At 37.5% G+C, this 13,852-nt stretch overlaps 1 protein-coding gene across 5 annotated transcripts in view; it reads left to right on the plus strand.

Moving 5' to 3' along the window:
- The window catches only part of bckdhb (branched chain keto acid dehydrogenase E1 subunit beta), a 358,392-nt gene that overhangs the window by 95,511 nt on the left and 249,029 nt on the right, over positions 1 to 13,852 (plus strand). For all 5 annotated transcript variants that reach the window (XR_005943144.1, XR_005943143.1, XM_041188861.1 and 2 more), the window contains one exon: positions 3,662 to 3,759. Coding sequence is in view for 3 of the 5 variants with exons in the window: in XM_041188861.1 (XP_041044795.1) it covers positions 3,662 to 3,759 (98 nt within the window). In the remaining 2 variants the exon portion in view is untranslated. The remainder of the gene's footprint in view (positions 1 to 3,661; positions 3,760 to 13,852) is intronic.

The raw sequence follows: 13,852 nt of genomic DNA on the forward strand, positions 1-13,852 counted from the left end.
TGAAGTGAAGCATTCATTGCCAGTTAGTTTCAGTGAATGATAACTTTTACACTGTGCGGTTGAGTTAATAATAAAAATGTACACATTCTGTCCCTCATGAAGAAAGCACACTTTCCACCCATTCAAACTGATTTGCCTTGGCCTTGTTCCATAGCATTGGTAAGAATCTTTCTAACACCCACAAAATGGGCTGGATTTTACAGGCCCCCACTGGGCATGTTTTCGGTGGGGTGCAGAGGGGCACTTACAATGCGAGGGGTGGTAAACTGACCACCTTCCTGCCCAATGCCGAGCTGCCCCTCTTAATGCAGTAGGTGGGCTGGTGCTGAAATCAGCAGCCCACCCTCCATTTTTAAAATGAATAATTATTGGTCAATTAAGCTTGTTACCAAGCCAATTGATCTGAATAATATGCTGCCCACGCCATAATACAGTTGGTGTGGGCAGGACTGGGCAGGCAGTTTTTTTAAGCAGACTGCTTAAAATTCAGGAAGGGGTTATACAACTTTTGGGAGTGCCCTGTATGCATTGGGGTTTACCCATCAAGATGATACCCCCTTTATTTCTCCCTGCCTATCCTCCAAAACCTGCCCCCCACCCCTCTCGCTCTCCTTCCTTGGTTCCCCGATCCTTCACTATCCAAAACCCCAGATTTATGCCTCTCTGGTGGCCACGCCCTCGTCATCTATGCATCTGCTTGCAGTCCCAGCAGTGCCCTCTACTGAAGTCTGTCGCTGCTGGGACTACTACAGCTGCTAGTCAATCGCGTAAGAGTTAAAAGTCCCACTCTCGCCTCATTCATGCCACCCACAACATGTTATTGCTGCAGGGCGGCCCTGTTTAATTTGGGTTGGCTGGTGCATGATATTTTTTCTGGGGTCGGTGAGCAATATGCCCTCTTATCAAATTCAACCCCATGTGTATCCATACATTAAAAAAATTGAAGGTATTCCCCTCTTTCTGCATATTCCAGTTTCCTAACACTTATGCTCATAATTCTTCTTATATGATGTGTTTTTCCTAGTCCTTCTGTTTGATCAAAGCTTCAATCTTTGATAAAATCCTGTAAGAGTGGAAAGAGCAATTGTGGTAGCAGCCTGTTGAGTTGCATGTAGCATGGCTTCTCTAAGTGGAGGGTAATCCAGTATCTGAAACACCAGCCAATTGCACTGTGGCTGTCAGCTCATACTCACTTTCTGCCAATTTCTGAATCCATTGAGGAGATTTACTGGAGATGAACTTTGTGCTATCTCTGAGAGAAGGCTGATCATGGGATATTTCACCTACCATATTTTCAAAGTTGAATTTCACAGTTGGCAATTCCACATACTTGTGAACCCTGACATCATTGCTCATTCCAGATAGCTGACCAATCAATCAATTTGTAATGTGAATTGTTGTTTGTGCTGTATAATATATTGCTTATCTTTTTGCTTTTATGAATAATTTTGTTTGTACTTATTTAACTTTGAAACAAAATTTGAAGAGTAGTTTGAAGTGGTATAGAAGTGTTATATTTTTTATCTGAATTGACAGAAAATGCGAACGGTGTCCAATGCATTCTCTAGAATAAAGAGGAGGCATAGTGGTATTGTCATTGGACTAGTATTCCAGAGACCAGGGTAATGCTCTGGGGACCCAGGTTCAAATCCCACCAATGCAGACGGTGAAATTTGAATCCAGTAAAACCCTGGAATTAAAAGCCTAATGATCATGAAACCATTGTCAATTGTTGTAAAAACCCATCTGGTTCACTAATGTCCTTTAGGGAAGGAAATCTGGCCTTACCTGGTCTGGCCTACATGTGACTCCAGACCCACAGCAATGTGGTTGACTCTTAAAATGCCCTCTGAACAAGGACAATTAGGGATGGGCAATAAATGCTGGCCTAGCTAGCGACACCCATTTTCCATGAACAAATTTTAAAAAAGAATGTTTACAGAAAATGTACTTTCATTTGTACAAAGGAAGAGGTAATGGAGAACACTCAACAGAAAATCCAGTGCCTATATAAAGTTAATGCTGCTCTGTATATGAGGAGCTTTTTTAAAATAAAAGTTGTGAATACCTCCGGGATCATCCTGAGCTAGCACCAGCAGGAGCGAGATTTTGCCACAAATGAAATCCCCAGTGATTTTGCTTGAATGGTTCATTCAAGTAGCCGTTTACTAAAGAAGTCACTTGCATCTAACCCCTTAGATCGAATGTTCACTTAATCCGTCTTCCCGGCTAGTGGAACCTGCATTCATTTCATGCAGTAAATGTAGACATTTTGAGAACCAGGAGAACACTTCTTATTATAGTTGTGAGCATTCGTAAAAAGGTGTTATAAATAGGATTGTTTAATTCAAAAATAAAAATGCATCGCCTGTGTTGTTTCACTCAGAAGTGCCTTTAAAAAAATATAAATATGCTTTATAATCTTGGATTGCTTCTGTTCAGGTTTTGCTGCTAAACTGAGCAGACGGTTTCTCCAAAACATTGTGAACTTTGTCAATTAACCCATGTGTCATGAAAGTTCTGAAGGCTTGGCCGGCACATATTGAATAGCAAAATAAAGATGTGGCTTAAGGAAAAATGTTGTTATTGTCATTGTAAATTTACTGAGTACACTGTAATGTCTCCAATACGGAAATCAATTGTTTGGAAACACCAGTTATCTGGAAATTTTTTGAGCAAACAAAGCAATTCATGGACTCGCCACTTGTCTGTTCCGGCACTACTACAAGTTGTAAAGGCATGGAAAAGTAAAGATTATGGGCATATAACTTCTTAATGTGGGACACAGTATTTTTGGAAGTACAGTTTTGGAGCAAACTCGGCAGGTATCAAATGCAGTATTAAAATATTAAACATAACTCAAAAGTTGTGTTTGCTTAATGCACTGTTTGTAATCCATAGTAGCTAGTGGCCCTTAGCTACTAAAGATTTTTTTTCAGGCTGCTACATTTTAAACAGCAGAGGTCCTGTAGCTTACCTATATTTACCAAATTAAGATCAATATAACTGTAAATGTATTCCCTGATCTCTAGAGTGGGTAAAATTGATGCAATCAATTTTTGACTTGCCAGCATACATTCTTTTTAAATGACCCCATTGGCAGCCCCATGAGCCCTGGATAGGACCAAATGTTCTTCTTTAAACCCATGATTCTTGCCAATATTGGTAGGGCACGGAAGAAATACATATGCATTACTTCTGTGTAGTTCATCATTCTATAATCTATAAAATTCCAAAATCCAGAAATTACTTGGCCATAAGTATTCCGAACTGGAGAGGCTACAACGAAGTTTCATTCTTACAGAATATACAAATTGTTTAGATATTTCTGTTAGTGGGCTGTGATTCTTAATTTGCTACGTGGTAGAATAAATTTATTATCTTCAAGTACGAATGATTCCATAACCTTAATTATAAAGTGCTGATCACATTGGTGAACGGTATCCAAACTAATACTAAAACAAAATACTGCGAATGCTGGAAATCTGAAATTAAAACAAAATGCTGGAAATACTCAGCAGGCCAGATAGCATCCGTGGAGAGAAACAGAGTTAACCTTTCAGATCTATGGTCTTTGATGTGCTGAGTATTTGTGGCATTTTCTGTTTTTATTATGGTATACAAACTAATACATTTTGTTTTTTTTATTGCATTTGCTTAGTGGAGCAAGTTCCTGTAGAAGCCTATCAAATCCCTCTTTCGCAAGCAGAGGTCCTGCAGGAGGGAAATGATGTAACACTTGTTGCCTGGGGAACTCAGGTTGGTATTTGTATATTTTATTTATTGAAGCAAGAGGCTTTGTCTATTGTGTGTAATATAAAATCATATCTTTTAAGAATTAGTGGTTTTGAAAAGCAGAAATGGAGATGCTATGTTAAGTAAGGTGACATTTATATTACCAGGGCAAAAGAACTAAAAAACTCTAAGCAGTGTAAAATTGTCTTTCCAAGTTAAATATTCTAGTGTGTGTCACAGTATGGGTTGTTCATTGTATGTTTAAGAAAATTATGTTTGTAATTCAATAAATCTGATTGTTAATAAAGCTTACTTGTTCCCCATCCTTGACTAGCACTGAGAATCTCTGACCAATTTGTTTGAGGAATGTACATGTTGCACATTCAGTGTGCTTGAGCTTTCATAAAATGAAAAGTCCCATATGAAAAGTTGCTATGCAAACGTTAAGCAGAGGGATCTGATTTAGAACTTGCAGATGGATATGCAACTGGCTGAAAGAAAGTAGTAGGTACTAGTCAGGTGGAGATCTACTGAGTGGAGTATCCATGGGATCGGTACAGTGGCCTCTAGTATTTGGAGGAAAGTTGAGCCTGATGAAGCAGCCAATAAATTACAGAAAAAATCTAGACACAAGTTGCATAACTGGGGAACAATCTTGTGTATTATTTAAAAATATAAATATGGCATTCAGTTCTCGTACACAAGTCTTTCTTCTTCTTGTCGCTTAGTTTGGTCGCACTTTGCTGTCGATGTTTACCATTATAAATTGTTATGTCAAAATTTCCATTCAATTTTGCTTTGTCAGCAGTTAAGATATAGCATGCAGACCTTATTCACTAGTTGGCTTTTTGGAGAGAACTTTTGATGCCTCCCAACTCCATTGCCACCTTGTGTCAAAAATAAAACTTGTATTCATCAACTGACTGGACAACACCCTGGAAAATTTACTAATAGTGGATGAATGTCAGTACAGGTAATTGTAAAATTATTACAGTCTGGAAGAAAAAATAAAACACTTACGAAATAAATGGTGGAGAACTATCTTTGGAAGAGACAGACATCTGGAGTGATAGAAGATTTAATCCTGTCAATTTATTGTAGAGCAATAAACAACAAAAAGCAATTTACTGAGATGTATTACTAAATCCACAGAGTATGGGACTTTAGGCATTCTCTGGTTAGGCAACACCTTGAATACTGTGGTCTTTTCTGGCCATTGAAGCACACCAGACACATCAGAACCTTAAAGTAATTCAGAAAAGGACAAAGAACCTGATTTCCTGTGTGTTGGAGGACTAAATTCTCAGGGAAAGTCCAAAAATACATGAATATTCGGTCCTTAAAGAAGGTGATCAGAAGACAATTTAGAAGCCTGTGAAATATACATGGAATCGAAATGGTTAATCTTGAGCTTTATTTCAGGATAAACCATCTCCTCTTTTGTGTGTGTCTTTTTTACTATTTTTTTTTGTAAGTGTCTCCTTCATTCTGTGTCTGTTATTTTGGAAGCCTTTTGTGCTTTGGTTCTATTTCTCTCTATATCTGTTGCACAAACGCTAAAGTGAGGCAATCAAAATTGAGTAAGTTGAAATAAAGAAATAAGTGCAAGTATTTTATGACAGGATAAAATATGCTGCAAGTTATATGAATTAGCGTTTTTTAACAGTATATACTTGGTGCATTTAGGAATACAAATTGTAAGAAATAGCATATAAAGGTTAAAAGCTTTTAAAACATTCTAATAGCAGAGGGAAACAGAGTTAATGTTTCAGGTTGATGATTTTCATCAGAACTGAATGATGTTTGAGATTAACGGCTTTTAAACAATTATAAAGCCGGGGGAAAAAGGATAGAAAAAGGACAAAAGAAGGGGTCGATGAATGTATGGATGGTGGGAGTAAATTAAGGACTAATGTGATGGTGCAAAGCAAAATGAAGTGACAATGAGGCAAGTATAGAAATAGAAGATGTGTCCAAACTGGGTGTAAACGATTACACCATAGTAGCAGAGCAGGGAAGCATGGGGAAAATATGACAGATGAGAAGTCTGACATGGCCCAGGAATGAAGTCTGAAAGAAAATGGAACGGTGCTTAAGGCTTGCAGTTGTTAATCTCTGTTAAGGCCAGAAGGTTGTAAAACGTCTAGTACCTTGTGCTTACTTCATTGAAACAGTATTAGGAGGCCAAGACAGAGAGGACATGGTGTGAGTGGGATTGAGAATTGAATTGGTGTTGCCCATTTGGTGAGTCACATGATTTGTCTCTGACTCTCAAAGCCAACATATGGCTTTGCTTGAGGATTCCACTAGCCTGTTCAAGATGCTGTGAAGACATGTCAAAACAAAAGATATTAATGAAAGTAAGAGCACTTAATCATAATGGATGGATGGGTCATGATTCCTTAGTATTGATCAAGGAATGGTGAGTCCTAGCGAACAGGGCATTGATAAATAGCTTAAAACACCGAAAAAATGCAGACTGTGTTATGAGGGAGATGTCCCCTGTAGCAGACTGGAAGGAGTCAGTGGCTAGGAAGTTAAGGGTTGTGATGATTCTGAAAGGCATTGACAAAGTCTCCAGTGGACTCACTTGGATATCGAAATTTCCTAGAGCTGGAATGCTTTTGTGTTGACAGTATGGCTGTTGAACAGAGACAGCTGTTAAGATAGGGACATCCTTTGACATAATTTTTTTACTGCTGCCGTCTGAACTGTAAGTACCTCAGCGGGTAGTTAAAGCCCATTTCACTGCTCCTTCCTGTACTGTATTTTCTGAAAGTATCATTGCAGTAACTATGTGCAATGTTCTTGACAGATGGAGTTTCTCTTGACCTTTCCATTGTTCAGTGATATAAGAATATGAATCATTCCTGCTTTTTTGTGTTGTGCTCTTTAATACCCTTTTTTAATATATTTGTCATTTAACGAATATTTTATAAACTGATGGTATCCTTTGCAAGTACTTGGATTTGTGCAATAGCTCATACACTAAAACGCTATCATCTTGGCCATCGCTGTCGTACGGTGTCATAATATTTCAAATTACTCAACATCACACCTGGATTTAACATGTTTAAGCAGCTATTCTTTTTCCATGTTCAACTAAATTGCTAATGTTATAGCATTGGTATGCAGAACACTACAAATCTCAGTATCAAATCTCTCCTACCTTTTATTTACCCAGTGACTAAGTCTCTGTAGATGTCTTTGAACTATATCCAAATTAAAAAATTCTCCTTTCCTACACAAATTGATGTAATTTGTTTACAATACTCATGGGAAAGTCATTATTTAATATGAACAGCAGTAGTTTCAGGATCAAGGAATGATCTGTTCCTAATATTACTGCTACCCAATTAATAAATTACATTGAAGATTGATTTCTACTTATTCTTGCCTTGCCATTTCATGAATTTGTAACTTAACGTTGGCTCCTATGAGCCTTGCTTTATTCAGAAGACTCTTGTGAATTACCTCATCAAACTTTTTCTGAAAGACCAGATGTTTATATATCTACTGTCACACATTGATTGCCGCAGCATCAAAAATCTAAAACAATTTAGTTTAGAAACAATAATCCAGGGCAATATTACCAGCCACATCGGCAAATGCGAGTTAATTAAAGAAAGCCAGCATGGATTTCTTAAAGGAAAATTGTTTTTAACTAACTTGTTGGAGTTCTTTGAAGAGGTCTGAGCGCCACACTTTAGGAAAGATATGAAGGCATTGGAGCCAATGTAGAAAAGATTCACGAGAATGGTTCCAGGGATGAGGAACTTCAGTTATGCAAATAGAATGAGGAAGTTGGGAGTGTTTTCTTTGGAGAAGAAGAGGCTCAGAGGAGATTTGATAGAGGTCTAGACAGGGTAGATAGAGAGAAACTGTTCCCACTCATGAAAGGGTCAAGAATTTGTGGTCACAGATTTAAAGTAATTTGCAAAAGAAGCAAAAAACAATATGAGAAACAAGTTTTTCATACAGTGTGGTTAAGATCTGGAATGCACTGCTTGAGGCTGTAGTGAAGGCAGGTTCAATCGAAGCGTTCAAAAGGGAATTTGACTGTTATCTGAAAAGGAATCTGCAAGGTTATGGGAGAAGATGGGGGAATTGCACTAAATGAATTGCTCATTTGGAGAACTGGTGTAGACACGATGGGCTGAATAACCTTTGGTGCTGTAAAAATTCTGTGACTCTGAATTGGACACAACCTCACTTCCTAAATCCACGTTGGCTTCAAATGATTGTACTTTCCTTAGATCAGATCAACATTAATTTTGCTTTATGATAGGCTGTATTATAAAGAATTCCAGGATTGCGCCATTGCCTCACTTAAAAGATTGGAATTATATATAGATGTTATTTTCTGAGTTGTAAAAAGAAATGCCATGGGAATGCCTATTTTTCTTTCTTGTTTTCTGTTGTGATACTGTTGTTTTATGGATAGTCAAGTTTTGTTTTTCTGTTGAACATTTTACTACTGACCTTTGATTTCTTTGTGAACTAGGTTACATTTTTCTACTCCCTCAGTTCAATTCTAGCAATCTTTTCTGTAGCAAAAAAAATTTTTGACAAAATGTTTAATAGCCCAACTATCCTGTTGCTCCCCGACTCATATCCTCCACTCTTAATTGTGCGTCACGAGCTTAATACGTTTCCTGCTACAAACTTACCAAATTTTTTTTCATTTTTGAAGTTCATTTTTTGTCCCAGGCTACCATTTTGGCATCTTTTTATCTGTTTTCCATTCTCCATCTGAATCTGCTTGCTTAAACACTTAAAAATGTATTTTTTTAATTCTTGCACTGACCAGACTATTTAACTATTTAGTCCTTAGTTTTGAAATTAATTTGTATTTATTTTATATTTTATTTGCAATGGTTACAGTATTTGCTCAAATATTTAATATTTGATAAATGTTTGTCCTATGTAATGGTATTTCCACTTTACGTTTCCAAGAAGTGTTACAGAAGAATACATTATTTCCTCAACTTCTGTGACATTTTAAGGATAGAAATTGAAGGATTCATTGCTACTGTCCTGTATTCCTTAATGTTATGTAGAGAAATGAGCTAGCTGTTTGGTGAGTATCTGGTAAGTGGGTAAGTTATATTCTAACCCTGAGGTTTAAAAAAGTACACAATTTGTTGGTAACGTTAATCAAATATACAAGGAAGCAACATTAAATAAATGATTAACATGATTAAGTAATTATTTAAAACATATTAAGGATGGCAGGACAGGTGATATGTCAAGGCTGCAGCATGTGGGAGCTCCTGGATAACATTGTGATCCAGGGCAAACACGTCCGCACTAAGTGCTTGCGGCTTGAGGAACTTAGGCTCAGAGTCATTGAGCTGGAGGCTGGGCTGCAGACTCTGCAACATATCCGGGAGGGGAAAGTTACCTGGATGCTTTATACCAGGAGGCAGTCACACCACTTAGGATAGCGTCTTCTGATTTGGTCAGGGGACAGGAGGGTGCGAGTGAGGCAGGTAAGGGGACCTTAGAGGGCAAGAGTGTGAGCGCCTGCAGTTGTCCGATAGGTTTGAGGTTCTCTCAGCTTGTTGGATGAGAGCAGGGGCTGCAGAGTGAATGAGCAAACTGACCATGGCACCGTGGTACAGGAAGCCATCGAAGTGGGGGGAGCAAAAAGGAATGTAGTGGTAGTAGGAGACAGTATAGTAAGGGGGATTGTTATGACTGAGCAGTTGGTAAAGCTGAGTTATTTAAAAATTCCAGATGGAAACTTTAAGCAACTGCCATAACCTAAATTTTAGTGGTACGTTTGAGATGCAACTCTAAATTCAGGAATCAGACCACCAATTCTCGAGACATTTTATATTAAATTAAATGAAACATTTTATTCAGATACAACACATTAAACACATATACATGGCTACAGATTACTACTGTAATAACTTTTAACAAATTCTCAAACTAATCTCCATTAAGGCAACAGCACCTATAGACTTAACTAGGCACCAAGCAAAGCATTTCCGCTTACGAATTCAAAATGAGGTTCCTGTGGAGACAGTTGTAGGCTTACAGCTACTTTGATCTTACATTGCCCCTGCACTGCGCACACAAAATTGCTATTGGTCATATCCAACACATCTCATTGAATGTAAATTCTCATTGTATCACCAGCCTCTTTGAACTCCACCTCTTCTAACAATAAAACCCCTTCCATTGTATCAATTTTATTAGTCATATAAACATATTGCTTGGTTTCTGCTATCTAGGTGCCAGATTTCACCCCGCTTCTTGAATGCCCTATTTAAAAAATGCCAATGCTCTCTACCTCTCTTACATCACAAAACTAGTACACATCAAAGCACCCAGACTAGCTGGCTTTAATCCAGTTAAGACACACCCACAGACAAAACCTCTATTTTAAAAGAAAAATATTCTCCAATAATATTATATACATTAATAGCTTCGTGACATCCCACTGCCTATCGAAAAATGAACCATCATAATTCTAAAAGACTTCATTTTAATAACCCATCTCACTATCTCTTATACTTATTATACTATTACATTATCAGATGCATGCATTAACATAATATATATACACAAGTCCTTGGTTTCAACAAAAATCTCTCCAGTTCAGTGCCTAGGTTTTATTTTAAAATGTCCCATTTTCCTTTAAGCTTTAAACTCTTGATAATGCATCTGCAAACAGACTTTCTCTTCCAGCAATATGCATAATCCATAGATTAAATGGTTGTAATAAAATACTCCACCTGAAAAGCCTTGCAGTTTTGAATCAAAATTTGTCCAAAAACTTCAAAGGATTATGTTCTGTGTAAACAATTATTTCTGATGAATTGTTTGCGACATTAATTTCAAAATGTTGCAATGCTAACACCAAACTCAGTCTCTTTTTCGATTATTGAATATCTTTTGTTCGTGAAAAATATCTTACTGGTTTTTCAATTCCAGTGTCATCATCTTGTAACAGTGTAGCCCCAGTGCCTATATCTCTTGCGTCAACAGCCAACTTGAATTGCTTGGCTTAATTGGGTACTGCCAACACTGGTGTTATAGCTCACACAGTTTTCAAATTATTGAATGACTTCTGACATTCCAGTGTCCATTGAAATTTCTTGTTTTTTTTAATAGTTCAGTCAGTCGAGCAACTTGGCTAAAATTGGTACAAATTTCCAGTAAAACGCACTCATGCCCAGAAAACTCAAAATTTCTCATTTTGTTGTAGGCACTGAGAAATCCATGATAGCCTTGACTTTCGCATCTCTCGGAGCCACCTTACTATGTCCAATGGTATGGCCTATGTATGTAACTTGCGCTTTTGCAAATTCACTTTTAGCCAAGTTCATCACCAAATTAGCTTCTTGTCATTGAGTAAATAATTCTTCCAGATGCTGTAAATGCTTCTCCCATGTCTGACTGAAAACGATTAGATCATCAATACAAACGGCACAATTGCTTAGACCTGCAATTACTTTGTCAGTCTTTGAAACATTGCAGGTGCATTCTTCATACCAAATGGCATGACTTTAAACTGATATAGTCCACTTGGCATTACAAAAGCTGATATCTCCTTTGCTCTCTCTGACAGCAGTATCTGCCAATATCCTTTTAGCAAGTCAACCTTTGTGATAAATTTAGATTGTCCCATTTTCTCAATGAAATCTTCCAACCGTGGTATAGGATATGAATCAGCTTTTGTCACCGCATTCACCTTTCGATAGTTCACACCCAGTCTTTGTGTTCCATCCGGTTTTGGTAACAGTATGATAGGCGAACTCCAATTACTGCAACTACACTCAATGATATAATTTTGAGGTATGAAATCAATTTCTTTTTGTACTTGTGATAACTTTGTCGGATTTAATCTATAAGGTTGTTGCCTTATTGAAGATGATATTTCTATACATACATCATGTAAAGCTAAATTTGTAATTCCCAAATTATTTCCACAACTAAGTTTGTGTGACTGCAATACCTTTTCCAAATTGCTTTGATACTTGTTTGGAAGGTAATTCAATATTTCATTAAAATTTTCAAGCACCCCCTCATTATCTAATTTGATTAGGGGAAAATCAATTTCAGAGTCCTGCATCTCTATCTCTTTCTCATCATCCACCAACATTAATACCTCTTTTTGTTCCTCTTCCCTCTCAAAGCACCTTTTAAGCATATTTACATGACACACCCTCTGCTTCTTTCTTCTACCTGGAGTATTTATTAAACAATTTGTTTTACTCAACTTCTTTTCAATCCCGTAAGGCCCACTACATCTTTCATTTAATGAATCACCTAGTACTGGTAACAAAACTAGTATTTTCTCCCCAGAAACAAAACTGCGAGTTTTAGCTTTCTTATCTGCTTTCACTTTCACCATTTGCTGTGATGTCTTTATATGTTCTCCAGCCAACTCACATGCTCTGTTCAATCTTTCCCTGAAATTTGACACGTAATCCAGGAGAGTAGTTTCTGAATTTTGATCCACCAGTTTCTCATGAATCAATTTCAGAGGTCCACTTACCTCATGATCATAAACTCGTTCAAAAGGGCTAAAACTAATCGATGCATAGGAGCATCTCTAATAGCAAATAACAAAAATGGATTTCCTGTATTCCAATCCTGTGCATAGTCCTGACGGTATGCTCTTGTCATAGTTTTTAAAGTTTGATGCCATCTTTCCAAAGCTCCTTGTGACTCCGGATGATAAACTGTTGACTTAAACTGTTTTATCTCCAAACTCTTCATTACTTCCTTAAACAGCTGTGGCATGAAATTTGACCCCTGACCTGATTGTATTTCTTTAGGTAAATCCTATCTTGTTAACAAAAATTTAATTAACTCCTCCACAATCTTCTTAGTTGTAATATTCCTTAAAGGTATCGCTTCAGGAAACCTGGTAGACACACCCATTAGTGTCAGTAAATACTGATTTCCACTTTTAACCTTAGAGATGGGTCCTACACAATCAATTATGACCCTGGTAAAAGGTTCTTAAAATGCTGGTATTGGGATTAAAAGCGCTGGCTTAATCACTGCTTGCGGTTTTCCTGTTATTTGACATGTATAACAGGTCATACAGAATTTGACTACATCCCTATGCAATCCTGGCCAAAAAAATACTTCTGTATCTTTTCCTAATTCCTAAGTGTCCCCCCTTTGGAATTTCATGAGCAATCCTCAGAATCTCATTTCCATACCCTAATGGGATAACAATCTGATGCACCTCCCTCCAGCTTTCATTTGTGGAGTCATGATCTGACCTCTATTTTCCTTAAGGTAATAACATACTGGACTACATTTCACTTCTGTTTCTGAATAAGCTTTCTGCTATAACTGTTTTAATTGCAAATAATTTTTCTGTAATTCCACTAACCTCTTTGAGTTAAACACTTTAGCTAAACTGTCCTGTATCCCTTCCTCCTGAAGAATGTTATCAAAAACAGTACGAGCTAATTGGATTTCAACACCTTTCATTTGTCTTTGAAATGCCTGCTTATCTTGTTTGTCTTGTTCTTCCCTATAAGCCTCTGACCTCGTTACAGCACAATCAGGAAACAATCCAGGATTAAAAACAAAAAAACTGTGGATGCTGGAAATCCAAAACAAAAACAAAAACAGAATTACCTGGAAAAACTCAGCAGGTCTGGCAGCATCGGCGGAGAAGAAAAGAGTTGACGTTTCGAGTCCTCATGACCCTTCGACAGAACAATCCAGGATGTTCCTTCTGTAACACCTCTGTTGAGAACACTTCTACAGGCTGCTCAACTACCCACAGGCATCACCCACATTTGTGATCCAGCTATATAATTACCCAAAATAAATTGAACCCCTGCAATGGGCAATTTTTCCACCACTTCAAATATAACTTCACCATTGTTCCATTTGCTCTTTAAATTCACCTTCCAGAATGGAAAAGATTTAGCATCTCCATGAACCCCGCTTATTATTACCTTCTCCTGCAATACTTCCTTTGAACAGCAAATATCACTATCCTGCAACATTACGGATTGACTAGCCCCTGCGTCTCTTAAAATTTTAATATCTTTGCCTATCCACCTTGTACTCATGGAAAGACTTCCCCTTCACGTACAAAGCCTTTAAATATTTCTGCAACCTGCTCCTCAAA

This window comes from Carcharodon carcharias, chromosome 5, assembly GCF_017639515.1.
Source record: "Carcharodon carcharias isolate sCarCar2 chromosome 5, sCarCar2.pri, whole genome shotgun sequence".
NCBI lineage: Eukaryota > Metazoa > Chordata > Chondrichthyes > Lamniformes > Lamnidae > Carcharodon > Carcharodon carcharias.